Source organism: Cygnus olor, chromosome 7 (assembly GCF_009769625.2).
Source record: "Cygnus olor isolate bCygOlo1 chromosome 7, bCygOlo1.pri.v2, whole genome shotgun sequence".
Taxonomy (NCBI): Eukaryota; Metazoa; Chordata; class Aves; order Anseriformes; family Anatidae; genus Cygnus; species Cygnus olor.
Genome location: NC_049175.1, coordinates 37,972,543 through 37,998,877, shown reverse-complemented (window position 1 = coordinate 37,998,877; position 26,335 = coordinate 37,972,543). Strand labels below are relative to the sequence as shown.

Below are 26,335 nucleotides of genomic sequence, written 5' to 3'. Positions count from 1 at the left end.
CAAAATATTCATTCAGCTTGAATTCAGCTTCTTCCTTCCACCTTTGAAGGAAGTGAAACAGGGCATAAGCTTTCCAGAAGCAGGCAAGTGCCACCGTTCAATTACCAGGCAAATCACCCTAGAGTATGCTGATGTGTGAGATCCTTTATCAATAAATCCTAGTAGTCAAAACTGTATTTTCCCTTAAATACTGAACCAAGCACTTTGGGAGGAATGCAGCTTCCCAGTTTCTTCAGAGACCTGATAAGCTCCATGTCCAAAATGAATTAAAGAATGCCATCTGAATTCAGGGCTTCTTAAACTCTTTTGTAAAAGCACACACTTCGCTCCAGTGGTAAGTCATAGCCAGTATTTAAATAGATATGAAAAAGTGAACTAAATGAAATCCAACGATTTCAAATGTGTTTTAAGTCTACCTACTATATTTTCACATTATGATTTGCTTGCTATCCTAGAGAAAAATACTTGCACAATTCCAGTTATTTTACAGAAAATATGATTATACTAAAAATGACGTACATCAATTTGGGCACGTGAATAAAAAGGATACATTGTCCTGAAATATCAGAGAACAGGAAGCTCAAGAACATCTCTAAATTGACACCATAAACATCCCATTCTTTACCTTAAAAAATACCACTGGGGGAAAATTCCCATTTTAAGCAGGGAAAAACTTGAAAAATGAAACAGAAGACACAGAATAGTTTAGTAAGTTGTTTGCATGAACGTCACATTTCAGAAACATTCTTGGAAATTCCCACATTAAAAATAAACAACAACAAACAACAACAAAAAAACACAACAAATATCTTCAGAAATTTTCGTACTTCTTTGTATATCCATTTAGTGAGAAAATCAGCGATTTCCATGTCCTTAAAGTTTTTGAGTTCACTGATTTGATTAAGAGGTTTTGGAGGTTCTGTTAAGACAAAGTACGAACTTCAGTTCTGCCGGGATCTCAAAATAAAGTCTGTATTTTTTTTATTATTATTTTTTTTTTAAACTATGATACCCTTGAACCTTGTGAAAATTTAAAGTGACTACTGGAATTTCCCTCATAACTTCAGAATAAAGTTGTCGCTAGGATGATACAATTCAAGGAAACGCATCTGTACATTTCAAGTGAATGTAATTATAATTCTATCTAACAATTCCCAACTTTCAACAAAAGCTCTAAGGAGCAATAGAGTATAGTTAAGTGTTCCAAGTATTTACAGTTTCTTCAGGAAAGCTAGCTTTTTATCAACGGAAAAAGGAAACCCACTAAAGGTTTATTTAGAACAAAAAAGAAACATTAACAATTCCTTCCAAGCATGAAACTATACAACACTGAGTGTTTTTTAAATCAAACATCTCTGATCCAGGATATTCATTAAGATATCTGTACTTGTGTAACATCCCAGTGAAATGGCTGTGATTCTGAATAGGAGCAATGACCATTTTTCTCTGCTCCAGCCCTTATTCCCCTCTTCTTAATCCCACTGCAGGAGCTGAACCTAAAAATTGCATACAACTCAGAACATAGCAGTCTTTTGAACATTTATGATGCACAGCACAGTGGGGTTACCCAGTGCTTCAGGACTTCACCCGGACCCAAGCTTTCAGGATAAAATCACACTTGTCAACTTCGAGAAGCAAATATGAGACAGCAAAGAATTCACACAGCTAAAAAAAAAAAAAAAATGCTTTTGTTTACAAGTTGTTGATCATTAAGGGAAAGCACAATGAGGTTTTCTAATGAAGATTCTGGTAATATTCCCTCCTTTGAGACACTGCAAACACCAAAACTGCTTTTGAGCTTTGAGACTGTAAACTCCAACTACGCCACTTGAAGTACCATAAATACAGACAGCAGTGACCTTGCTTTGCATTATCAAATGACTGAAAAAATGGAATAGAATAGGAATATTCATTTTTCAATACTTTTTTGGTGTTGTGACAACACCTTCTACAAATTCTTAGTTCTTCTCTGGCGCAATCATGCTTCAAGTAACAGTTACACTGCAAACATCACAGCAGATGTAACTGAAACACATCAGCGAAGCAGACGTCCTGCTATCTAACCACTTCCCATCACTCAATCTTTGCTGCTACTTCTTTTGGGGTAAATCCATATTCATTAGCTGTCAGCGAATCCCATACATTGACTGTTCTTCCCAACTCAGTCATTTGTGGCTGTGTTCTGGCTCTGGTGCTTTTACCACCTCAGCAGTTCTGAAGTAATCAAGAATAGCATATTTATTCACTACTGAAGTGTCAAAAGAAAAGAAACAAAGACAAATCAAAACTGAAATCCTGACTTAGAGGCTTCAGTATTAGCACACTCCAGGCACATGCGGAAGCGTTCAGAAGACTCTGAGAACTGACTGACCAGCCTGTTCTTCCCAGGTGTTCGGGAGAGCAGAACAGCCTCTGTTTTCAAGCGCATGTACTCCAGCGCCTGGACCTAAGTCACTCTGCAAAACATCCGGAGACAGTCTGTGGGCTCTGTCAGGTGCGCTTTTGAGAACTACATCAGGCTGACGTTTAGCAATGGAAATACACCGTTACTACTAGATTCAAGAAGAGTTTGTGGAGAAGAGGACTTAAAGAGCCCGGATGTTTGCCTGCTTTGAATGCTCTGTTAACATTTAGCCAAAGGCAGTACCACTGCCTGGCCAAGCTAGCTCTCCTGTTGCTGCAGGTTTGGAAAGCGGTGTGGTGTAGGGAGAAAGACGACCCTCACAGTTCTCTGTAGGGACACGGGGTCTTGCAGCACAAGAGGGAAGGAGGGAAAAACAGTAATAAAAGGAATCTAAAAATTCTCTATGGGAATACAAGGGTTTGGGGAAGTTGCAGAGCAGGGAAGAAAAAAAAGTCTATCAAGGGAATCTTCATGAGATATCTGACCTCATTTTTCATACCATACTCTTGCTTACCCTACTGTAAACTGAATGAACACACTGCATACAAATTTAGATTTTTATTCACATATTCCCTTTGAGACTTAACAGCAAGCATAAACTGCGTTCTCAGACACATGGTCTGACTTTTTGGGTGGTCCTTTGGGGACCCAGAATTTGGACTCGTTGGTCCTTGTGGGTCCCTTCCAACTCAAGATATTTTATGATTCATGGTTCTATGATAAATATATATAGACTTTTTTAGTTGCCATGACTTGCCAATCATGTGGGTAGAATGCAAGATTGCCTCTAATGATTTTTTTGTAAATCATTTAAACCAAGCTGTATTGTTACTCCTTAGCTGCTGAAGATTGAAGTAGACGCCTGTGAAAACACATACGAAGTATATTCACAAATATTAAATTTGATAAATTTCAGGCGACAACTGTTTTCAGAACAGTAAACAGATTTTATGACCAGCACTGAACGAACACCAGACACAACAGACACCTAAGTTTCTTTGAGAAACAAAGCGTCCTACAAGACAGTAAGCAAGCAAGCAAGCAAGCCGAGAAGGATATCCTCAGATTGCACAGGTGATTTAGAAAAAGCCTAGGTGTAACCACCTCCAGGTGAACAGGAACCAGTAACCTGTTTTGTTCTCTGAGGAGGGAGATAAGAGCTTCTCCGAAGCATGAGTATTCATACTTTCTAGGAGAGCATAACAGGGGAAATACAGGGCCCAGCCAAGCCATGGAGGCACAACAAATGAACAGCCCCGCAGAAAAGGATACCAAGAACAAAATTACATTAAAGAACTAAATTACATTAAAGAACTTTGTTGAGATTAAGTAAAAGGTGTAGCAGTCATCAAACACAAATAATTTTATATTTAGTAAGGTTAGCTGAAAAAAAAAAAAAAAAAGGCTTTCCTGCCTTTTTTCCTAAAAATTGTTATCCCACAGAACAAATGAGAATCAGCAACACAGTCTTGCGATCAACCAAGCTTGGATAAGGTCTGTTGTTCCAGCCCAGAAAAGCATTGCCAAGTTCATGAAAACAGACTTGCTCTAGGTGTCCAGTAGAAGATTTTGGGTCACATCTAGTTCTTGGAAGTGAGCAGGTTCATCATATCATACTGCTTCACCCAGTTCTTTACCAGTTCATGTATCTGGCAACATTTAAAGTCTGAAAAAAAAAACCAACCAACTTCCATTTCTTCCTCCAGTAAAAAAAGTGTTACAGTAATTCCAGATAGATTTTTTTTTTTTTTTTTTTTTTTTTGACTTTGAACAACTTTTAAAAAGCACTTTGAAAGATGATGCTATGGACACAAACAGCCAATATGTTCATCAAAAAGAACCCTGCTTGTGCAAATCCACTGCAACGATAACCAGTGAGAGTTGTATTCCCAACATTACATATAGAGGTCTTCACTGCCCCGTTAGTGCTACAAAAAGCTGCATTTTTTTCCCTAAACTAGAATTATGAAGTAATTAAGATATAGCTCGATGCTGGCTGATGGTACTTAATGAATACAGAATTCTCTCAAGTGATTTTTGAACAACTTTTTAAAAAATGTTTGGTTGACACATAAACAAACACTGCCAAAAAAAGTTCAGCATACATTTCTGAGATGTTCCTATGGGAAAAGTTGTTTTGCTTTTCCCACTGGGATTGGTAAAGCCTCTAAAATTAGAGAGTTAGCCACACCATAAATGCAAAAACTTAAAAACATCCTCCCACAGGCTCACTTAAAAGACTTTAAAGAAGGAATTCAGAATTACGTAGAGCTCACAAAGCCTGCCTACCGCTCACTGTCCATCTACTGCAGTGCTAGGACTCCTAACAGCATGGCATATAGTCGCTCAGAACCCATTAATACTCAGTGGCTTGCCAATATATTCAAAGTCAATAAAAATGTCTTTTCAAGAATGCAATGGAAACTGGAAGACAAGGAGAGAACAAGTAGAGGCATCTCTACCTCATGCACAGTACAACAAATGAGTTTTTGATGCAGCATGTTCCCATGGTACCTAATGCCTGTGATCAACCGCTCCTTCTGCGGTGTGTTAGCGAAGGCTTTCAATGAGATATGAAATTTCTAGGAAAAGGCAACGTTACTTTACATCCTATTAACAGGATTTGTAAACCTCACTAAAATGCAGACAGACAGCATATCCTTCCCTGCTTTCACTTACTCCTGTAGCTCTTCCATTTTTTTTTTTTTAAGTCTATTTAAAGAGCTAATTTTGTCATTCATTTGAGCTTGCATAAGCCACAGAAACCTCTTACTAAACAGGAGGTTCATACAGCTTGTATTAACTAACCCTTTGTTTAGCCAGGAACTTGTGCAGTAATAAAATGTGGTGCATGCCCGTACAAGCTGTGTTGAAATCAACATGGGATACTTCTCTGCCTTCCTCAGGGTAAGTGGGAACGAAAAGAATCATCACTCTGGGTCTCATCCATGAGCCATATCGTCCCGTCACCCTGCTCCTACAGAGCTAGCCAGACTCAAGCACAGAGCCTTGTAAGAGGTGATCATCGTACCATCTCATCCAGTGAGGTGCTCTAACCTGGTTCCTTACCATCTGAACTGCTCCCCTTACCATCTTTAACTTAGCAGCCTCCACAGCATCCTGCTAAAGCAAAGCAGAAACATCACCTCCAGTTTCCCAAGGGGGCACTGAGACACTGTGTCCACAGCCTGTCACAAGCACCTGAAAACCTCCGGTGGCTGTTTGAGGCCCACACCAGGAGGATCTCGGTGCAAGTTAGCTGGCGTCACTCAGGATGCTTGTGGCTGAGCGCAAAACAAGCCATGGCTTCCCCAGCCCGACCACCCTTCCTCCTGATAATAACTGGAAAATGCCTTTTGCCCTGAAGCAAGGGGTTTTACATTTTCTCTAAGTTCTTTTGGGGACCTGACAAGTTCAGGGCAATTCCACAATAGCCTCTCTACAACATTTGTGTACGTCTCTAAATTTTGTCAATTGCCAGTGTCCCCACACAACAACCTGCAGCAACGAGTTCTGCAGTCTAACACTCTGTTGGTTCTGAACTTGTGCTTCACTTAATGCCATATATTTTGTGTTGCAACAAAAAGCCCAAAGAACCTCGTTTCAGTGCCATTTGGTATACTGCACTCTTGCTCCACTGAAAAGAGATTTGCACGGCTTCTGTGTGTGCATCAGCAAAACATTACATACCAACTTTTTTTTAATGCTGGTTCTCTGAAGCTCAGACAAACGTGGGCTCCTCCAAGTGACTAAATACCATGCTGCTGATGCTTCTGGAGTTGTAGAACAGCAAGCAGCAGACAGGCTTTGAGAGCAGGAGGCAATTCTGGATTCTTTCTTTAAACTCTTTAATAGGCAAGTTTCTGCAGGACGACTTGGGTTTCTGCATCTCAGCTGAACATGTTGTGTTTGGTACCGCAGGAAAGGAAAACACCCAAACAGCCTCCCATTGCTGCCTCCAGTACTCCTTATTCACACTGATGCTCTTTTCCTGTTTGTCTTTACCAGCACATTTTCCAATTGCTGCCAGTGACTCTTTCCATGACCCAGGTCGGGTCGGCCCCAGCCTTTCCCAGAGGGAAGGGCGAGGGCCGGCCTCCTGCCCGGAGGCATTCACTCCACAACGCCCCAAAGACCCGTGGCACATGCAGCCTGCCATACGCCTCCGAGAGCTGCCCAGCGACTGTCGAGGCAGTGGCAGGCCCCACGCCAGAGGGCCCAGGCACCCGCAGATGGCCAGGGATGGGGACCGGGCTCGGGAGCTGGGACCAGGCGCTGCTGTCAGGAGCAGGGCACAGCTCCTCCTAACACCGCCATCAGCGGCCTTGTCTGCACGTCAGCACGGGGCAAAGAAGTGCGCGACTGCAAAGAGACAGGCCTGCCTTAAAAGCGGGGACAGGAGTGTGTGAGGGGCAGGCAGAGCTTCCCTTTCTTTAGATGCACCCCAGTCGTGAAGCTCGGGTTCGTCAGGAGCCTCCACCAGACGTCTCAACTCTCACCCAGCTCAGTCGTAGCACCAAGCCCCAGTTTCATGAAGCGGCTGTAGACAGGAGGCAGATTTTTAAATCCCACCATGTTATGTTTCTGCTCCTTCTCTAGAAACCATGCTTTCATCCGCTTGTGGGGCTTTTCTACTGCCACTACAACTTTGTATCATATTAAATCCTCTCCTTACAAGAGTTTTTCACTGATTTGTGACAAGGTGCAAGAAAAGACCAGAAGGCCATTTACTCTGAGGTGAAAATGCTGAAGACAAGCCAAAATGTGAAATGAAAATCCTTCTAGTCACAAGCCACAACTTAAAGTGAAAATTCTTCCAATCGCAACTCTGAATTTGTAATTGCACCTTTCAGCTGTAAGCATCACCTCAAATTATAAAACCAGGCCTTACACTGAACTACAGCTTTGTAAATATCTAGGTATCAGTAACAGTCATACCATCTAGAAGCTACTTGAAACAGCATTTACACCACCTATATATACCATGACAGAAAGCTTTCAGTGATGTCTTTTTTTTTTTTTAAATTACTTTTCTTAGACTTAATTTCCTGCTTGCATAGGACACTATCTATTAAAACTGACTAATGAAGACAAGTGCTTCATTACTTGAAGGCACTAACGAAAAGTCTTAATTATATAGGACTTCAAAATATATAAAAGCAATGATCATTTTAGCTTGCTACCAATAAATGCTTTAATTTTAGTATCTTTTCCTATTAGAAACTGAAGTGATGAAATAGTAATATTACATTAAATAATGATGTACAAGTAACACAAACAGTGCTAAAAAGAACATGTTGAACAACTACTGTGTACCACTAGAAAAAAGGCAGTAAAAGAAACATTTTGCTTTTAATAATCACTCTTCCCCAGCCTGATGATTACTGTGCTTACGGTGGCCTTTCCCACAATATGAAATAACATATTTCCTCAGACCTTTAATCAGAGGAAGATTGCTTGTAACTTCAATAATAGAAATCCAAAAAAGATGTTCAATCAATTCAGAGATAGGCTGTTCAAGCAGTGACCAAGGCAGAAAGACCTGTCTTTTTTTTCCTCCTGTGACCGCTTCCTATTCTCTACCAAAAGAATGAAAACAGCGTTAGAATTCCACCAATGTAGACGTATTTTGGTAACTTCCACATACTAAAGTATTAAGACCGGCCTTGCAGTCAGACCTGCCTGCTTTTTTTTCTTTTTTCCAAATTAAGATAAGAGTTTAGGGGCAGAGGACAACAGTAAAGCCAAGACCAAAGAGGCTGGCCTTTTGGGGCTGAGGGAGGAGAGGAAGCTACTCTCAGGGCACATACTGAGAGCCACTCCATCTTTCCAGATATTTCAATAATTTTATTTCCTCTTCTCACATGGATGCCGAGGAATCACATGTTGGTCTACCCTCTTAGAAACGACGCTTTGAGTTTAAACTTGTGGAATCACCACTTTGACAGGCAGCAAGATGCTTGTTGCATTAAAGGCAGTGAAATGGCATTTAGAAGCCAAAAATAAAGTCCCACATGAAACGTGCAACCGTTTGTAACAACGGAGTGATTTCACTGGTAGTATGTTTTTCTGGCTCTGCCTTTACCAGGCTTGTTATCCGGATGCTGCCGGGGCCCCGAGGACATGCATTAATAAATTAGATCACTCTACATGTGCATTCAATCCTTGCTGCAGCTGTGCAGCTCCTATATTACGAGGCAATAAACAACGTATTCAGTGCAATCAACTTTGCTTTCTTGATGGATTTTGAGACATAAGTAAAATTGCAAATGAAAAGACTGCTTTTCTCAGAGACATCCTCACTTTAAATAATAAATGAGGAATAAGCTGAGAGCTTTCAGAAGGAGGTAAGTATACACAGGACAAGAAAGGGGGGGAAATGCATTTGAGATGAAAAGAGGAAATACATTTGTAGGGGGTGGAAAATACAAGCAGTATGAGGAAATCAATGACAGGAAAGGGAAAAGTAAATAAATGGCAAATCAGCCTTTTAGAAAAATCCTAAGATCTGAGGGTCTTGATTTGTATTCTACGTGAAACCTTTGAAGTCAAATTCTGTGGCAAGAAAATTTATGATGAGGACTTTGAAACGGGGAAAAAAAAAAAAAAAACTTTCATGAGAGTGCTAGCACAACTAATGAACTAACAGATTCAAGTGTAAAGCATTCTTGCTATAGTATCCAATTCCCATTGTAATTTCATATTCAAACATTTTGGAAATTAAATCCTCTTAAGCCATCGCCCTGATACACTGACAGTTTGTGGAAACCCAGCAAGTTACAAACTGCTAACTCTACTCCACGTGCTATAAAACCACAGTAACAGAAAACTGTAATCATATAATGCACTTTGCCATTATTAATTCTTCATGTAAACATATGTTCTTGCTGCTAATGATAACACTTAATCATGATGAGAGGAAAGATGGTCTACAAGATAATCTTCTGAATTTCCTGCTTAAGGGAGGCTTCACAGCCTCCTAATTAAAACCCTTTTGCTCAGAGGACTAAAAAATCTGCTAAAAAGAAAAACTGTTATTACTTGTTAAAGGAAAGAAGTTATTTTTGAACATACAGCCCCATCTTGGAGGAAAAAAAATCCCTCTCTGTTGCCTGCATTATTACTGCTCCAAACTTCTTCAGCAAATTATAAAAAGAGCTTTTAAGTTTAAAATGTATGTGTACACACATTAACATATCACTGCTTTACTTCTATTTTATGCCTACAATAGGAATTTGCTCTGCCCTGTAACTCACTCTCAGCCACCAGAGCTTACCACACGTTACAGGGCTGAAGGGGAAGGGCTCAGCGAGACGGTGCAGCCGCTGTGCAAGCCCACAGGGGAGGCACCCCCAGAGGAACCCTCCCGCGTGGGTGCACTGGCTGTGCACAGCCCAGCAGCACGCGCTGCAGCGCGGGCCTTCGTCCGAGCAGGGGCACCCAGAGCTGTGCTCCTCAGGAAACAACACCGAGAAGACTGTAACTCACTGTGACCACTTAGCTCTTCTTCAAGCAGGCTGCAAAGGATTTAAGACAGACCCTGTCAAAACCACATGCTCGCGAGTGCATCACTCCTGTGTACTAGCTGTACATCGCTATCACCTACGGACTACACGAAGAACAAACTACCAGCTGGTACAACCCTCTCCCCAGCTATCCTACTCTTTTTTCAGAACATGAATCTAAGCAGTTTCAAGTCATTCCTGCACATCTGGAAAAAAAGCTTTTTTGTAACAATGACCAGCATGTGCATCAGTGCTGGTGCAGCTCCATCAGACCACCTCAGCCACTTTGGCTGTCCAGGCAGATATCCACGGCTCACCTGTAGCCACAGAAGCAGAACAAAACAAGAGGCAGTAAAGGAGTTTCAAACCGAGACACCTTCAAACCAAGGCACCTTCTCACAGCAGTAGATTAAGAGTTACATCCAAAGTGAGGGCGATTCAGCAGACATACTTCAATCATCGCGCTGGGCCACCACTCGGCTCTGTTAGCTGCACATCTGGGCCAACAGCTGTACCCTGCAGGTAACGTGTTACCAACAGTTCTGTTCTCAAGACACGATGGATCCCTCAGCTGTTAAAAAAAATAGTAAGACTAAAATGCACAGGCACTGCAAAGGGCGACAGAAAGATTTTCTCCTCCCCATCATCATCTTCGTATAACTCAGGAAGTTTTAGAATTTTGATCTACCTCAAAATTTCACCTGTTGCAAAGGGCATTTAGAATTGAGTAAAACAAGAAAGACTTCCAAAAAACTACATAGAGTTTCTGCTGTCCTTAAGCTTAAGGAAAATGTTGATTTGAGATTCTGCCATAGAAAACCAAACAAACTGAAGAAGGCAACAACGTTTAAGAAATTATCAGTGGTGCATGCACACACAAAAAAATCAGAAAGACAAGACAATAACCAGAAAATACGAAGTGACGGATGCAGAAATAAGGAGAAGGTAGAGGGGATTTTTTTTAGGGTCCCTATAAGGGAGATCACTGAAAAAGGCTTTTTCAGTGGCCTTCTATGTTATCACTCAAGAGTATGTATTCCTAAAATGGAAGTCCTCAGTTTGAGAGCACAACTTTACAGCATCCCAGAAAGCAAGCCAATAAACAACACGGGATGTCGGCACGGAGCACTCTGGAGCTGGCCATAGCTGCCGAATGCAGGCTCGCACAGCGGTGCCGTGGGAAGCCATGGGGAGGGTTTGCACACCAGCCAGTGCGAGGGCTCCTCGCCTGGCTACCTGCAAGCTTTGGAAGAACCATAAAAAGATGAGTTTATTCCAAAGCGCATGAATCCACCAACAAAACTTGAGTGGTACCCTCCTTCTCTCTTTACCATTCTTCTTTCAGAACTCAATTCCTCTTTGTCCTTCCTCAGCCAAAAATTAAGTTTTCACTAACCCCTCCTTATCTGCAAGGTGCCTAAAGCCTCAGTTATCCCCACTGCATCTAGCAGAAATACTCTGCATACATTTCAGTATCTCACAGAAAGATTGCCTGTATCTGGGCATATTTGTTTAGTTTTCTCTTCCATTCCAGGTAACATCAAAAGAGCCTGATAGTAAGGATGGAATAAGTGTTTCTCATCAATAAATGAGATGATTTGAAGAAAAGAAGGTGCCTTAACTTGCAACTTACTTCCAATGCGCTAGTGTTGATACCCACTTAGAAACTGTGGCAGGATGGAAAATGTGTTATGTTACATTTGAACTGTTCCACAAAATTCAAATAGTTCTTCCTGGAAGGAAAAAAATAATATAAAATAAAATAAAACCCAACCCAAAACCAAACACAACAGAGAAACACCACCCTTATCTCTATCACCTAACACCAACTAAAACCACAGATATCTAATATCATAATAAAACTACAGCCACTGTTTCATGATTGGAAAATTAATCTCAGATGCACTAAAGACAGACTTCTGCACGGTGATCACAACTGTCAGAAGTGCTGTTTTTAAAAATGATGATGGGAAGTATTTCTACTTCAAATTCAGTCAACAAATTTCTAGTTTTAACAGAAATAAAGGGTATTCCAAGTTCATACTCAGAGCAATAAGCATACTCATAATAATGCACACAGGACTTGGAACAAAAGATTCCACCCCTACCCACTCTGTGTGCTGCTGTATGAGAGAGAGGCTTTCACCCAGAAGGCGTGCAGGCTAAGGTCACTTGGGAATGTGAAAGCTTGCTGCCCTACCTAGACACTGTCACATGAAGGTCAGTATTTGGTACAGTCATAAAAAATACAGGTTGCACAAAAAGAATAAAATAAACAGAGAAATAAGGATAGCAGTGCTATTAGCCAGTCAGAATCACAGAATATCCCGAGCTGGAAGGGAGGGACCCAAAAGGATCACTCAGTCCAATTCCTGACTCCAGACAGGGCAACCAGAGAGTTGAACATTATCATCCTCATTATCAAAAGACTTTGCCTATCAGTCCACCTTTTTATTTTTTTAAACTAATAAAACTACACGATGTGTTTAGCTTTTACCTTTCCTTCTCACTATCATGCTCAGGTTCTGACCTAGGGTTGCCCTGAGAATTTAGGAACGGCACCTATCTCCTGTTAGAGAAGAACTACATACATTCAGTGGTACGAAGAAAGAAGGAAACATTTTCGGAAGTGCCCACCTAACCTGGGCTCACATTTTCCAGTCTGAATGAACTATTTCTCAGCCCAAACAGAAATTTTGGAACTTAAATGGCTAAGTCTGCTAGGCATACTTGAAATTTTTAACCTAAAAATCTATAAATAGAGGTTTAAAACAACATGGATTGCTAGTCACCCAAAACTGAAACAGTGCTCACACTTCCAAATCATGTCTTTTTGATTAGCCTCCTACTCTAAGGTGTTTCTTCAATATTTGCAGCTGCACCCTGCTAAATACAAAGCAAACAGTAACAGAACTTCTGAGACAACAACAAAAATTAAATTCCAAAGATCACCATCTGCCTCCACCCAGCAGAAACAACCAAACCTCATCTACTACATCAGAATTTAAGGTCATGGCTGTACCAACAATTAAATGTGTGCTAAGGAGAGTTTCTCCAGCACACGCAGTGGGGAAGGGGACATCTGCCCACGGGTTCTAGGTGCCTGCCCGAACAAGGGACTGACGTGCCTCCCGCAATTTGTGCCATGCATCCACCACCCAGCCTGCTCTGCCCGCCGCCCAGCCGTGCGCGGCCTGGGAGGCCGCAGGGCCCCGCTGACGTGCTCCGGCCCGGCACGCGGCGCTCCCAGCCCTGCCGGCAGGGCCCCGCGGCAGTTCACCTCGGGGTCTCCTCACAGGAGGCTCTCGCACTTCAGCTCAAAGCGTTTTATTGAGGCTTTCAGCACAATTTTCTGTCTGTAGCAAATAGCGCAGTCACCCACACGCAGCTCTGGGGAAGATGAGCTCACGCAGTTTGACAACTCTCACAAGCCCCAGCCATCAGCTCTCACACAACTCCCAGTTCTTTGTCCTAAGGGAGACACAACAGCATTAAGCCATTTAAAAGTAACTGAAGAGAACAGAAAGGATATAGCAGATAAAAAGGCGCTTTGAAGTAATTAACACCCTATACAGTGAAAGCAGCGAAGTGACAGGTAGATTCAACTTGTGGCCACCAGGCTCGTTGAAAGGTCAGTATGAAATCTTGCCAGTGCAGCCAGAGGAAGCAAAGAAAGGAAGGAAAAAGAAAAAAAGGGGGGGAAAGGGGGAAATAAAAAGGGCAAGAGAGGAGAGAGAGAGAGAGAGAGAGAGAGAGAAAGGAGGGAAAAAAGACACACTGACTCAAAGAAGCACTGACCCACAGGTAATCTGAACTCCTTCTTCTGTTGTCAGCAAGAGTGTACAGTTATAAAAAACCAGGAAATTTTTTCTACAGCAAGACAACCATTAAATGCTTAAGTAAATACAAATGCACCAAAAAAAAAATCAAATGCATTCATATTTATGAAATGCATGTGTTGATCCAACTTTGCAGAATATTTGTAGACCTAAGAAATACTGCATTAACATTTTTAATGGAGATGCTGAACTACTTGAGGAAAGAAGCCAACCCAGCATGGTCCCTCTGTGCTGTTAACATGTTTATGCATGAGTTCCCAGGTCAGTGCTGCAATGGGCTATTCCTGGATGTGGATGGATGGTGGGAGCAAACCAGCACGTTATTGTAACTTGCTTCTGGCAAGCAGAGATCAAAAACCAGCAATTCTCTCCTCCTGGCACAAGTGTAGACAGATCAGCCACACCAGTGATCTGCACCAGACTATCCCACCCAGGTGAACCCGCTTACCAAGGATGTTTTAAAACCAACCACACCTGAAGCACAAACCGTGTTGCTGCCACACAGAAGCATCCAGGCTACTTCAAACAAACCAGGCTCAGACTCATCGCAGAGCTGGTGCGGGCCAGGAGGGAGCGATCCCCCCGCCGCGGGCCAAAGCCGGTGCAGCCCCAGGAGGACTGCACGGCTGCGGCCACAGCAGACGCGGGCCAGCAGACAGCACGGGCCCAGCCCAGCCGGTGGTGCCCCCGAGGCTGCGGGCAGGTCCCAGAGGGCTCCCAGCCCAGGACCAGCAGGAGCCCCACAAGCACAGGGAGGTACAGCCAAGCAGCACGGGACGCTCAGACCCAGCTGCCTGGCCTGGTTGGGGCTTCTGCCCCATATGGTGAAGACTCACAGCACTGCACTACTCTGAGGGCAAATAAAGCTTGAACAAAGATGGGGGAAGTTTTAATTAAAACACATATCACCAACTGAAAGTTAAGAACAAAAACAGAAAAAAAGGACTAAAGGAACCGAAAGCGGTCTTCCAGCCCAGCTTAGGCCAGTAGCTACCAACGCGCGAGTCCTCGTCCGTAACTGGAATCATTTGGGGTCACAGCGGAGACGCTCACTCCCCAGCTGAGGCGGAACAGCCCCGCCCGCAGAAACAGCCACTGACAGCTCCCATGCGCAACTCGAAGGCTGAACTCACGGAGCACGTTACCGTCTTCTGCATCACGCCTGAGCTGCATCAGCGCAGCTCCAGAAACCTGACTGGGCAGTCGCCAGCCCCAACTCCAACAGCAACAAACCAGAAACATCACCAACAAAGTTCAGAGCAGTCTTTCCATTCCCCACCCTGCAGGGGAACACGTCCAAATAAGCCCGTCTCTGTTGCTGCAGAAAGCGTGTTCCTCGGCGCGAGGCAGTAACTTGCTAGAGCAGAGGCGTCCTCCCCTTTGGTCACGCCGAGCGATGAACAACGCATGCACTTCGCTTTCTCCAGCAACATTAGCGAGTCGCAACCAGTAATTAGGAACAACCAGGAAATTATTTAGTCTCACAGCATGGGATTTCGCAAATGACAGTGCACCGGAGCGGCTGATTTTATCACCGTCAGCCACGCAGAGAAGAGGTGCAGAGCGCTGCGCACCAGCGTGTCCAGGGCGCCTCGCCACGGGGGAGAGCAGGCGGAGGTCACCCGGGGCCAGCGCCGCGGGGCTCCGCAGGGCAGACAGCGGCACGCCGGCGGCGCGCACCAGCCCTCCTGCACCGCGCAGCTCCGCTCGCAGGTGGACAGCGCGCGAGCTCCACGCTTCTCATTTCACGAGGGCAAGCGCTCCCGTAATTAAGAAACGAACGTTGTCACAGCGTCAGTTTAACACGACCCTCCTCATCCGAGCACACAGACAGCCGCAGTCGGCTCACGGCCCGCAGGCAGCACGGGTGCAGCCCCCGCCGCACGGGCACCGCCGCGCACGGCCCCGAGGCCCCGCTGGAGCCGCCCGCGCCGCGGGCCGGGCACGTGCGGGCCGGTAACGGGGCGCTCCGCTGCCGGCGCTGCCGCCCGAGGCCGCTCCCGGCGGGGCGCGGGGCTTCTCCGCCGCGGCCCGGCGGGACCGGGAGCCCGGCGGCCGCCCCGATCTGCGCGCAGGGGCACGGCGCCGTGCGGGGCCGGGCGGCGCGGCTGCGGGACGGTCTCGGACGCGTGCCCCAGGCAGGCGAAGCCCCCGTGCCGGGCCGCGCCGCGCGGCTCCGCCCGGGCCCCGGCGCGCAGCGCCCGTCCCCGTGCGGCTCCGCCGGGCTGCCCGCGACGGACGGGGCCGCCCCGCCCGCGGGCCCCGCACCTGCCGCCGGCGGGGCCGGGCCGGGCCGGGCCGGGCCGGGGGCGGCGGGCGCTAGGACCGCGGCGCGGCGGCCGGGAAGCGGCGCGGCGGCGGGCGCTGCCCCGACCCCGGTCTCGGTCTCGGTCCCGGTCCCGGTCCCGTCCCCGTCCCCGAGCCGCCGGTACTTACGTCGTCAAAGAGGGAGCCGACGTTGGCCGTGACCAGGAGCACCCCGGCGCCGGCCGCGGCCCCCTTCGCCGCCATGGCGCCGGCGCTGGCGGCGGGCGGGCGGAAGCGCGGAGCGCGCCCGGCGGCGGCGGCGGCGCTGCGGGGAGCCCGGGGGCGGGCGCGGGGCGCTGCGGGGAGCGGGGCGCCGGGCCGGGCCCGCCCCGTCGGCGCGGCGCGGGCGGGCGGGGGGCGCGGGCGGCGGCGGCGAGTCCTCGCGGCGCGGGCAGCCCGCGGACATCCGCGCCGCCGGGGGCCGGCCGCCCTGCGGCTGCTGCGGGGCCGCGGCGCTCAGCGCTCGCCCGCCGCCGCCGTCGCGCTGCTGCCGGGACGGCTCCCGCCGGCGGAGGCTGGCGCCGGGCCGCGGCGCATGGCGGGGGGCGGGGCGGCCGCGACGGGGCGGGCGCGGCGGGCCGGGCCGCGCTGGGCTGGGCCGCGCTGCGCTGCGCTGGGGGCGGCGGGGCCGGGCCGGGCGCTGCGCGCACCGCGCTGCTGCCGCCGCCGCTGCCGGCCGCGGGGCTGGGGCCGGGCTAGGGCCGGGCGCCCGCGACGTCACAGCGGCACCGCGCGGCTCTTAAAAGGGCAACGCCGGCCCCCGGAGGCGCCCCCGGGAGGCGGCGCACCGCGGCACGGCTCGGCACCCCGCGGGGACGGGACGGGACGATCCGGGCCGGCCTCACCTGCGCGGGGGCGCGGCTCGTCCCGGCCCCCATGGGGCTCGCGCGGCGCCCGCCTGAACCCCGGCAGCTGGCGCGGCCCGGCGGGTCCCGGCGGGCAGCCCCGGCCCGGCCCGGCAGCCCCCCGGTGCCGGCTGAAAGCAGCGCTGCGGCTGCCGGGGAGAGCGGGGAACTGGAGAACGAGGGCACGGGGGGGCGCAGAACACCTGCCTCCCGCGGGCATCCGCGCCGCGCGGCCAGTTCGCACGGGAGCAGCGCGCCGCAGGGCTACGGGAGCGCGGGCAGAGGTCTCCCCGGGTTTCAGCGCCGGGGAAGCTGCTGTCCCATAGCACTTACGTGACGCGGACGCGGGGCACCGAGCAGGGCGGGAAAGGGAGGAAAACCGAGCTCGGGTCCCGGGCAGCCGCCCAAGCGCGCGGCCCAGAGAAGACCGAACGTAGGGGCAGGCTGTAGGGGCAGGGCAGCCGGCAGCACGCCGGTGAGGAACATCCAGCAGGTCCCACACGGTGCGGTGGGAGTGAGGAGGGAAACCACCAGGACCGGAACACCCATGGCGCTGACCGGGCAGACATCGGGCTGGGTACCAGGGCACAGTCAGAAACGTGCACTCCTGTCAAAGGAATAGCTTGCTGCTCCTCCTCAGAAAAGCAAAGTTATTTCTCCTCAGCTCCTGGCTGCATCTCACCAGATGCTGACGGGCAGCAAATAAACACACGCTCCAAACACCAGGCAAAGTAAACGCATCTCCTAGATCAGCCTTCAGGTATGGCTTATGCAAAATTACGGCATTTTACACGGTAATTGACAAAGCGTGCTTATGGTCAATTAATGAGCCTCCCTGCTCTCAGGCAGCCCAGCTCATCTGTTCGTGCTTGCCACAAATGATGTTTCAGATGTGACCAAAAAATAGCTAGTTTCCAAGCAGGGCAGCAGCGGGCAAAGAGGGAACTGGTACCCAACTGCTATAGCTGACATCAGCAAAGGCACAAGGCTGCACGACTTCCTCAGCACTGAGGAAAATGAAAAAGAGCTAAATAAAGCCAGCCTTCAGTTATGAGGGGATTCTCTGTACCATTATGGTAATCAAAGTTATCGGCCAGGGAAAAATACCCCCAACTTCTGACAATGCAAGAGGAACTACTCTCCCCTAGAAAAAGTAGTTCATGAAATAAGGCGCCAGAAGAAGAGATTCCAGCAACAATCCGAGCGTAAAACAAGCCGACGTCACCCAGTTGCACAGGACAGGTCTCAGGAGCGTGCCAGTCACAGCAGGCCCTGCCTCACGGGTGTTTTGGGAGCAGGGGCCAGGGCGAGTGGCACCACTGAAGCTGTGGAGAAAGGGGTGGACAACCGCCGGCAAGGCAGCATGGCTGCCGGCCTGCACAGGAGCAGGCACTTCACTCCAGGGCTGCAGGAAGAGTGAGCAGACACCCGTGTGAAAGCCGCTGCTTGGTAAAGGCAAGGCAGAACCACTTGCAGTGTGCCACAGCGAACGTTGTCAGGTACTGTTGACCCAGGGAGGTGCCAACCTCACCGTACCATGGCGATGCTCACTGTCGTGTCACGAAGTTCTGTACTACCGACAGCCAGGGCAACAAGCGCCGCCGAGCCTGCTCCAGGAGGTGGTCCCTTCCCGTGGCACTGAGCTGGGGAGCCCTGACACACATCCCCTTTGTGGGAAACGTTCTCAGGCAGGACATGCAAGTGGAATGACAAAAGCTCTGCTAGACGATGCCTGCTGGCCTTCTTTGTTAGAAGGTGCAAATGAAATACACAGCTAAATAAAAGCAAATTGGAGTTGTGGAAATCCACCTCATGCTTGTTGACATCCCGTGAGCCAGGACGTACAGAGAAAAGCAATGCAGAACATGCTTATGGCCAGAGGTACTCAGCACTGCTGGACTACTCTGGACAATTTACTTGAACATTTTGTACAACTCCTGAGACAACTGTTCTGTAAAGTTGCACTGCAGACTCTGCCGTTGTACCTGGATGCAGCCCTCAGAGGTATTAACAACGAGCTGATCAAGCATACCATCCTGAGACAGCATGGAGGGAGGGGGAGAGAGAGACTTGGTGTTGTGTTTAGCTCACAAGCCTTACATATTTCAGCCCACGGTGATTGCATCAAAGTCACGGTATGCTGGAGGAAGCTGTGTCGAATTACACCCAGCTGGAAAGGGATCCCAAGCCATATGGTATCCAGGTGAAAAGTCTGGCAGTGCTCAAGAACAGGAAACTGCAATAGGAAGTGTCTGTAGACCACAAGAAGTTACTTGGAGAGAACACAGGCAGCGATCTCCAAACTGCAGTACAAATACACTTTGCCCATTTATTTGGTAGAGGAAGCACTACAGCAAAAAAGTGTCACAGTCACACAGAAGCAAAACAATGACCAACGTGGTGACAGAGATGTCTGCCTTCTTTCAAGGAAAGGACTGCATAAAACCTGCAAAAACATGAACATAAAATACAGCATCATATATAAAGCATTTTCGATAGAATTCCTGAGAGCCACTGCTCCCAATAGCAGATTAGCAGAATAGCAGAAAAGCCATTTCCAAAAGCAGGAAAAGATGACCATGAAGTGATGCAAAATGACCTCCCAGACCTGCAGGTACCTGCGGGCAAATGCAGGCCCAGCAGAAAACCCAGCATCCCCAAAGGAAAGCAAAGACAATGCAAAGCAAACCACGCCAAACACCCTGCCCACCTTTTGCTGTGGACTGATTCTTGGAGATGGTTGCAGCAGCTCACATGAGCAATTCAGGGAAGTGTTTCAGCTGATGCTGAACCTCAAACTGCACTGTTTTAGACAACAGACCCAACTGCAGCAGGTATCTGCCATTTTCTCAGGGGTGAGAATCCATTCCTCCAGTCAAACAACACCAGGTGCTGATGGAGGGTGCCCACTGCCAGCTGCTCTGCAGAGCAGGGGCGGAGCAGAGGGGACACAAACTGATTTTGCAAAGGTAAACTGAGCAGAGCTGACACTTGGTAAATTCAGATGAGAAAGCTCTGCCTGGGCTATGTGAAAGGAAAAAAAAGAAATCTATGTCCAAGTATAAAAGTTTGCCTGTGGCAACAGTGAAAGAATAATAGGTAAAAACATACTAAAGTCTGTATTGTGTGACCTTTGGCATGAATGTTAAACCAAAGCGTGGATTACAGAGCCAATAGTTCCCCCCCCAGATATTAACAATAGATAACTTGCAAGAGGAGATGTTACAGTATAACGACAAGGAAATAGAAAAAAAATAAGCATGCAAGTGTCTGTGCATCCTGTTCAGAGAGCAGGAACCTCAACTGCCTCCAGCTGTATCCACACCGGCTCAGGCTCCCAGCTCCAGAGGGTCACAGCTCTGGCCCCTGGGTCAAGTCCAATTGGCTGAACATGCAAATACAGGTCAGATTATTTCTCTTCGTCTCCCGCACAGAGGTAGAGAGAGTGATTGGTGTTGGCTGCTGTTATTATTAGAGGGAAAGCACCACTGCTAGCTGATGTTGCCTAACATTTTCTGCAAAAGCTCCTAGTTTCCCAGTACTTGTAACCCAGACAGTGTAGTCTGAATATTTTCAGTCTTGGTGCCTGTCTTGAATCTTAAGTTTGAGTGAGATGGCTCAAGAATCAGGTTAGCTTTTACTAAGTAGCCTTGCCACTCCAAGGAAAAAAACGGTCCCGACGCCGAATGTTTCAAATAAGCCTGAAGGTCAGATAAGCACACGACATTACTGTCCCCATGAATTTTCATTACACAGCTTGGAAAACAATATAACAACTTGCATATACACCACGGAAAAGTTGGCTTGTAGGTTTGGGCTATTGCATTTTGGACCTGAGCAGCAATATTTTCACAGCTTTTCCTACTGAATTAGAAGTAGAAAATAACATAGGGTTACTTGGCATTATTCATTGACAGGTTCATAGAAAAAGTGAATGAAGTTGACACAGGCAGGAGATGTGTTCTGCCTCAAATCTACCTATGCACCTTCTGAAAAGGACAACAACAGGCAGTGAGAAGAGCATCAGTTGCTGCCGGAAGGGAACGGTGGAGCCAGCACAGCCTACAGACTAGGCAGAGGGAAGATTTTAGATTTTTAGATTCTGCAGGGGGGTGGAAGATGGATATGGCCTGCTGTGGAGGTTACTACTGGTGAAGATTTGGCTTGGAGCAAACTAGTTTTTTCCCACAATAAATAAATGTTTCAACCTCCCCTAAAAGCTTTGCTCAGACCCGCTCCCCATGCAGCAGAACTGAGAATATTAAGAGAAAACAGATTTCATTCATTCTGTAGAAACAAACAAACAAAAACCACATTTTGTTATTTTTGCAGCACTGTCTTATCCTGTTGCTCTCAGCACGGGCGTGTGAAAACCACATTGTCCATTTATAGTATAAAGTCGTTATATTTAAAAACAAAACAAGCGCAGTTGTTTTAAACCACTTCTAGTTTGCTTGGCTTTTAAGCTGTTGGTTTGAATGATGCTGCTGGTAGCTTATTCCTAAATTTGCTTACAATCTGTCTTGTAAAACTGGATCTCGGGAAGTCTCCTCATTTCTCATTTTTTTCCTCCTTTGATCTCCTCTACCACACGTCTCACCAACAGTTCTTGTTTTCACTCCCTCCAGAGCTGGCCCTCAAGAGGCTGACAGCTGCCGACCCAGCAGGGGTGGCACGGCTCTCCCTGCCGCCCACCAGTCCTTCCAAGGACAATGCCTTCTGCCCTGACCCTGCAGTCACCTCAGAACAGCCCTCACGCCTCCTTTGGCCCTCGCAGCAGTTCTGAGTCTTCGGCTTCAGTTGGTTCTTTGACCACATCCCACTTGGGGCAGGAATAACACAGCACGTTCAGAAAAAGGTTGGCACTGGGAGGTGAGCGCGGGTTAGGTTTGGGGCATAGGGCGGGATTAAACTAGGTTGTCAACCCATGCTGTGCTCCGTGATGCTGACCCGCAGGAGCTCACCTGCCACAAGGCAATGCCCCGAGCTGGGCTCTGTGCTGATCTGCAGCTGGGAAGTGCTCACAAGTTTAATTTAGATTTCATTTCAGTTAAGGTGCTAGGCTTTAGGGCTGGAGACAGGAGATTCAACGCATTCAACCTTAATGATGCACTGTGTACTTAATTTTGTTCACGATTATGGATTCCTTAAACTTTGATGTTCTCCTTTCAAAGCTATATGTAAGATATTAATTGCAGCAGCATGCTTGAAGAGTTATTGGTTAAAAAAATTTGTGAATATATCTCTGACCTGAATAAAATAATGCATCATAACAGGCACAGATTTTTTTTTTTTTAAACAGATGCTACTTGTCATTGGTACTATGTCCCCTCTCCATAAGATGGGACACCTAATTCGCTGCAGGTTTCCCCACGAGCAAGCAGAGCTGTTGCTGATGAAGTTCCCTTGGTGGTGCGGCCACGCAGAGGGCAGCGCATGGAGCTGGCCCACTGGAAAGGGCACGTGCCAGTCGTGCAGGGATAACAGAGGAAGCACTCATAAGCCAGCTATGCAATTCCTCTATAATCATGTTTCACCTATTTTTGTTGCTGGCTTTATGGCTTTACTAATTGACTTTTGCTTTTATTAAAAAGATCTTTATGAAGAGTTTTTTTTTTTTTATAATGGCAGGAAAAACAAACAACACAAAAAGTGTATCAGATTAAAACTCTTAAATGCAATGTAATATTTTGCTGCCAGAGAGCTCTTTTATAACCCTGAGGGGCAGACTCTATTCTTCTCTGAGATTGACCTTAGTGGATTTTGGGAGCCTATCTCAGCATTTGATTAAATGACCCATGTTGTGCTTTCTAGACTGCACAAAACATGTCTTGAAGGAAACTCTCAGAGTTGTTGCTGTCTTTTCTTAGTTTACTTTGGAAGTGTGGAAGGGTCCCACGAGTGGCTGCTCCCTGAATTTTTTGTTCTCCTGAAACTATGGGAACAAGAGTTGGAAAACCCCAGATCTGATACACAGTACTTTAGACTACACATCGCTAATTTCTAATGAAAGGGTATCAAACTGAGTTTTGTAGATTCCAGAACGCTGTTCTAGATACCCACCCTTTATTTTTAACTCATCTGAGATTCTTCTGAACTACTTCTGAACCAGAGTACAGCTCCAGTTATATATATTAAAGGAAATCTATCAGTGTCCATTATAGGATACAAACTCATTCCATCTACCTGCTGTGGTAAATGCCCAGAACTGTTGTCTAAGAAGCATAGGGGCTGAAATGCCTAAAACAAGTACTGATGAGCACCTCTCATCACTACTACCTAGGTTATAGAGCAGGAAATAAACTTTCCAACTGTGAGTGCCAGTTTCTCAGCATCTTCATTTGCATCACTTCATTTCGTATTGCTTTACACCACGTGGACTCGGACTCTTTGGAAAGAAGCCTTCAAGATTCAAAATCTAAGTTTCAAAGTTTGAAGGTCAGTCATAAATATTCTTAAATTATTTGTGGCTTCAAATATAACTTGGTCCATAACAATCACCAGTTTTGCAGGAAGACAATTTTAAATTGCTTGGAGCCCTACAGGGGAAAACTCTACAATAATCCAGATGACTTTTTCCAATCAATTTTTTACATCTTGGATGCTTAGCTATGAACACAATAATAATTGCAAGGGCACCACGAGGGCTGGGGGCTCCCCTACTCCTCAAATTGCTGGCAGGGCAGAGCCTGGTGCCCAGGGGCCATCCCACCACCCCAGCCAGGGCATTGGGGGCATCAAGTACAGCTGAGCTCAGGGGGCCCACAGCCTGGCATAGCAGCATTGTTGTGGGGCTGAAGCCCAGCAGCCCTGGCTGGCTGAAATCAGGTCCTGGGCCAAGGGCAGGTCATAGGGCTGGTGAGGGACCTTAGGGCTTCTTATTGCCCCTAAAGCCCCAACATGTGCCTCAGAGACTTGCTGTGCACTCAAACCACTTCATTGCTCCTATGTGCACAAGTACTGTCTTTACTAGAAGCTAGGGCTGGAGAGGGAGTAAATCTTGCAAGCAGGCACATTAACGCAACTCATAACTATTTCCAAGTGAGCAAGCAGGGAACAGCCATATCATTAATTTTGAGAAGTGCAACAGAACAGAGAAAAACACTCTAACCCCCTTAATAGAAGCAAAGGGGAAACAGCAGATATAGGTAAGAAAATATTATTTGCATTATACTTGAAAAAAGTCACATTGGCCCTGGAACTATCATTGACATTAATGGTGCAGTGGGGTGTTAAAGCTGACACAATATCAATGACTGGGATAACTCTCCACACATTGCATGGTATTTTAATGATATCAGAACATTAAGACATACCTTAGCTTCTGTGTTCTTGCAATGTTCAAACTCCTGCATATCTAAAAATATCTTCAGAGCTGCTTGGATTTCACCTTTCAGGCAAGCAATGATCCCGTACAAGGTGTACAGCTTTGGATTAGTTATGGGGCCTAAATACGTTACAGCAGTCCTGAGGCCTGTGAGCCGCCTAGATTTTGCATCTCAGGGAGCAGCTCCTGTCTTAACATTCCCACACCTGGGCTACATTTTACATTTAAAGCATTTTGCTGTGATTCTGTACAGCTGCGGCCAATCAGTTTTAGCACTGAAATTACAGCTGATAAACATTCAAGCTGTTAATAGCTCAGCAAATATGTGCCATGTGTTCTGGCTCTGGGAGATGGCACAGACGAGCGATGTGCTCTCTGAGCTGCCGGTGAAGCACCGAGGAGTCTCGCACACCGCAGCTTCCCTGGGTCGGGGCAGTGCCTTTGTAGAGCTGTGTCTAGTTAGTAACCACTTAGCCAGGTCTGCATTAAATTGCATGCAGGTGTTACAATTTTTTGTAGGTTACCTGTAGATTTTTTAAGGTTAGCGAGCCAAGCATGCTAGTGATCGGATGAGCTGGAGGTCAGGCTGCCTGCTGTGGTGTTGTCCCCGGGCTCCGTTCATCCAGGCTGCTCAGCTCTGTGCTGCAACTGCTCTTGGCTAGGAGGAAGGCCTGGTCTACCTCTTCCAACAAACATTTTCCCCCCAGTGGTGGCAGGGCGTTGTTAAAGCAATGGATGGGCACATGCACGCAGGCTACTTCCAGGTTTGCTCTCGAGGGATGTCAGAGCTGTAACGCATCTGTAAGCTACAAGTAACGTGAAACTGATCCGAGGCTGAGGCAAGTGGATTTTGGCACAAACTTGTTGCCTGGGATTCATTTCCCCCAGTGTCACACTCCCCATGGGGCAGGGGCACCCCGTGGGACACCTGTGAGCCCTGGGGCCCTGTGGCCCCGCTGCTGTCCCAGGCCTCAGTGCTGAAAGCACAGCTCGGTGCTGTGCCTTCCCTGCTCCTCACCAAATCCGGCCTCTCCAGGGGCTGCCGTGGGCCCAGGGGCTCTGCACAGCGGCAGCCCCGATGGTGGGGAAGTGCAGCACGAGCCTTGGTCAGTGGCGAAGGCAGCAGCAGGAGCTTTTCGGTGGGTCACCGCAGTGCTGGTGGTCACGCTGTGATCGGATCTCTCGTTTCTCCCTTTCAGAATGACGGAGCTGTGTAGCAGCACTGGCGTTACTGTATGCTTCCATAGGCCAAACAGCTGAAGGTGACAGAGGGCAGCTCACGTACAGTTAGATTGTGTCTGCGACCAGAGAGGAGGACGCCTGTGCGCCAGCTGTTACAGTCCTCACAATTGTTGTAGTTCTCCAAATTGATCGTTTCTGCCCACTCGTGAATCACAGTCCGTCAGAAATACTTAGTTACTGAGTCTTACTTTTGATACTGAAGCAGGCAACTCTAGCCTCCGACAGACCGTAAACTGTTTGCTATAATGCTTACAAACAGTTTCTTTTATTTAAAATTCTATGTTGCCATTTGCTCAGAGGTCTTCCGTCTGTGACACAGATGCAAAGATTCTTTGTATTTCCTGGCATGAAGTTCCTTATCCCAACAAGCACTAAATCCAGTGACACTCTGTGCTATGCATTGAAAAAAAACCTCAAGAAACAAATAAATGAAATGCTATTACAGAACTTGTTATTCCAAGAAAAAAAATAAATCCAGATACACAGTTATGTTTTCCAACGTGTCTGCAATTGATTTTAATGTTGATGTTCCCATATTTTTGTAGCAAGGTGGATTTACATCATCACAGAAAAGGCAGTGCACATTTACGCAAGTAATAGCGTATAATTTAATTTATGCTAGGCATACAGATGTAGGAGTAAATCAGAACAGAAAAGATATCACGGGCTAATATCTTCAGCGAGATTCTATTTCTTTCAGCTGCTCAAGAGCTGCAGAAGTAAGTTCATAGAAAACTACTTCCTTTCAGTAGGCCTCTGTAAGCACTTGCCTTTATATTTTCTTTACGCCTTATGTCCATTCTGAAAGGAAAGAAGCTCAGGGCAGTATGTTGGGGAATTCACTGTTATGAACTGAAGGTATAATT

The 26,335-nt window shown here is 47.2% G+C and overlaps 1 protein-coding gene across 3 annotated transcripts in view; it reads right to left on the bottom strand.

Annotated features, from left to right (window-relative positions):
* INPP5A (inositol polyphosphate-5-phosphatase A) overlaps positions 1 to 16,302 on the bottom strand; it is a 249,702-nt gene extending 233,400 nt beyond the window's left edge. For all 3 annotated transcript variants that reach the window (XM_040564164.1, XM_040564163.1, XM_040564165.1), the window contains exon 1: positions 16,185 to 16,302. In XM_040564164.1, the coding sequence (XP_040420098.1) occupies positions 16,185 to 16,259 (75 nt within the window). In that variant the 5' untranslated portion in view covers positions 16,260 to 16,302. The remainder of the gene's footprint in view (positions 1 to 16,184) is intronic.
* Between the last annotated feature and the right edge of the window lie 10,033 nt (positions 16,303 to 26,335).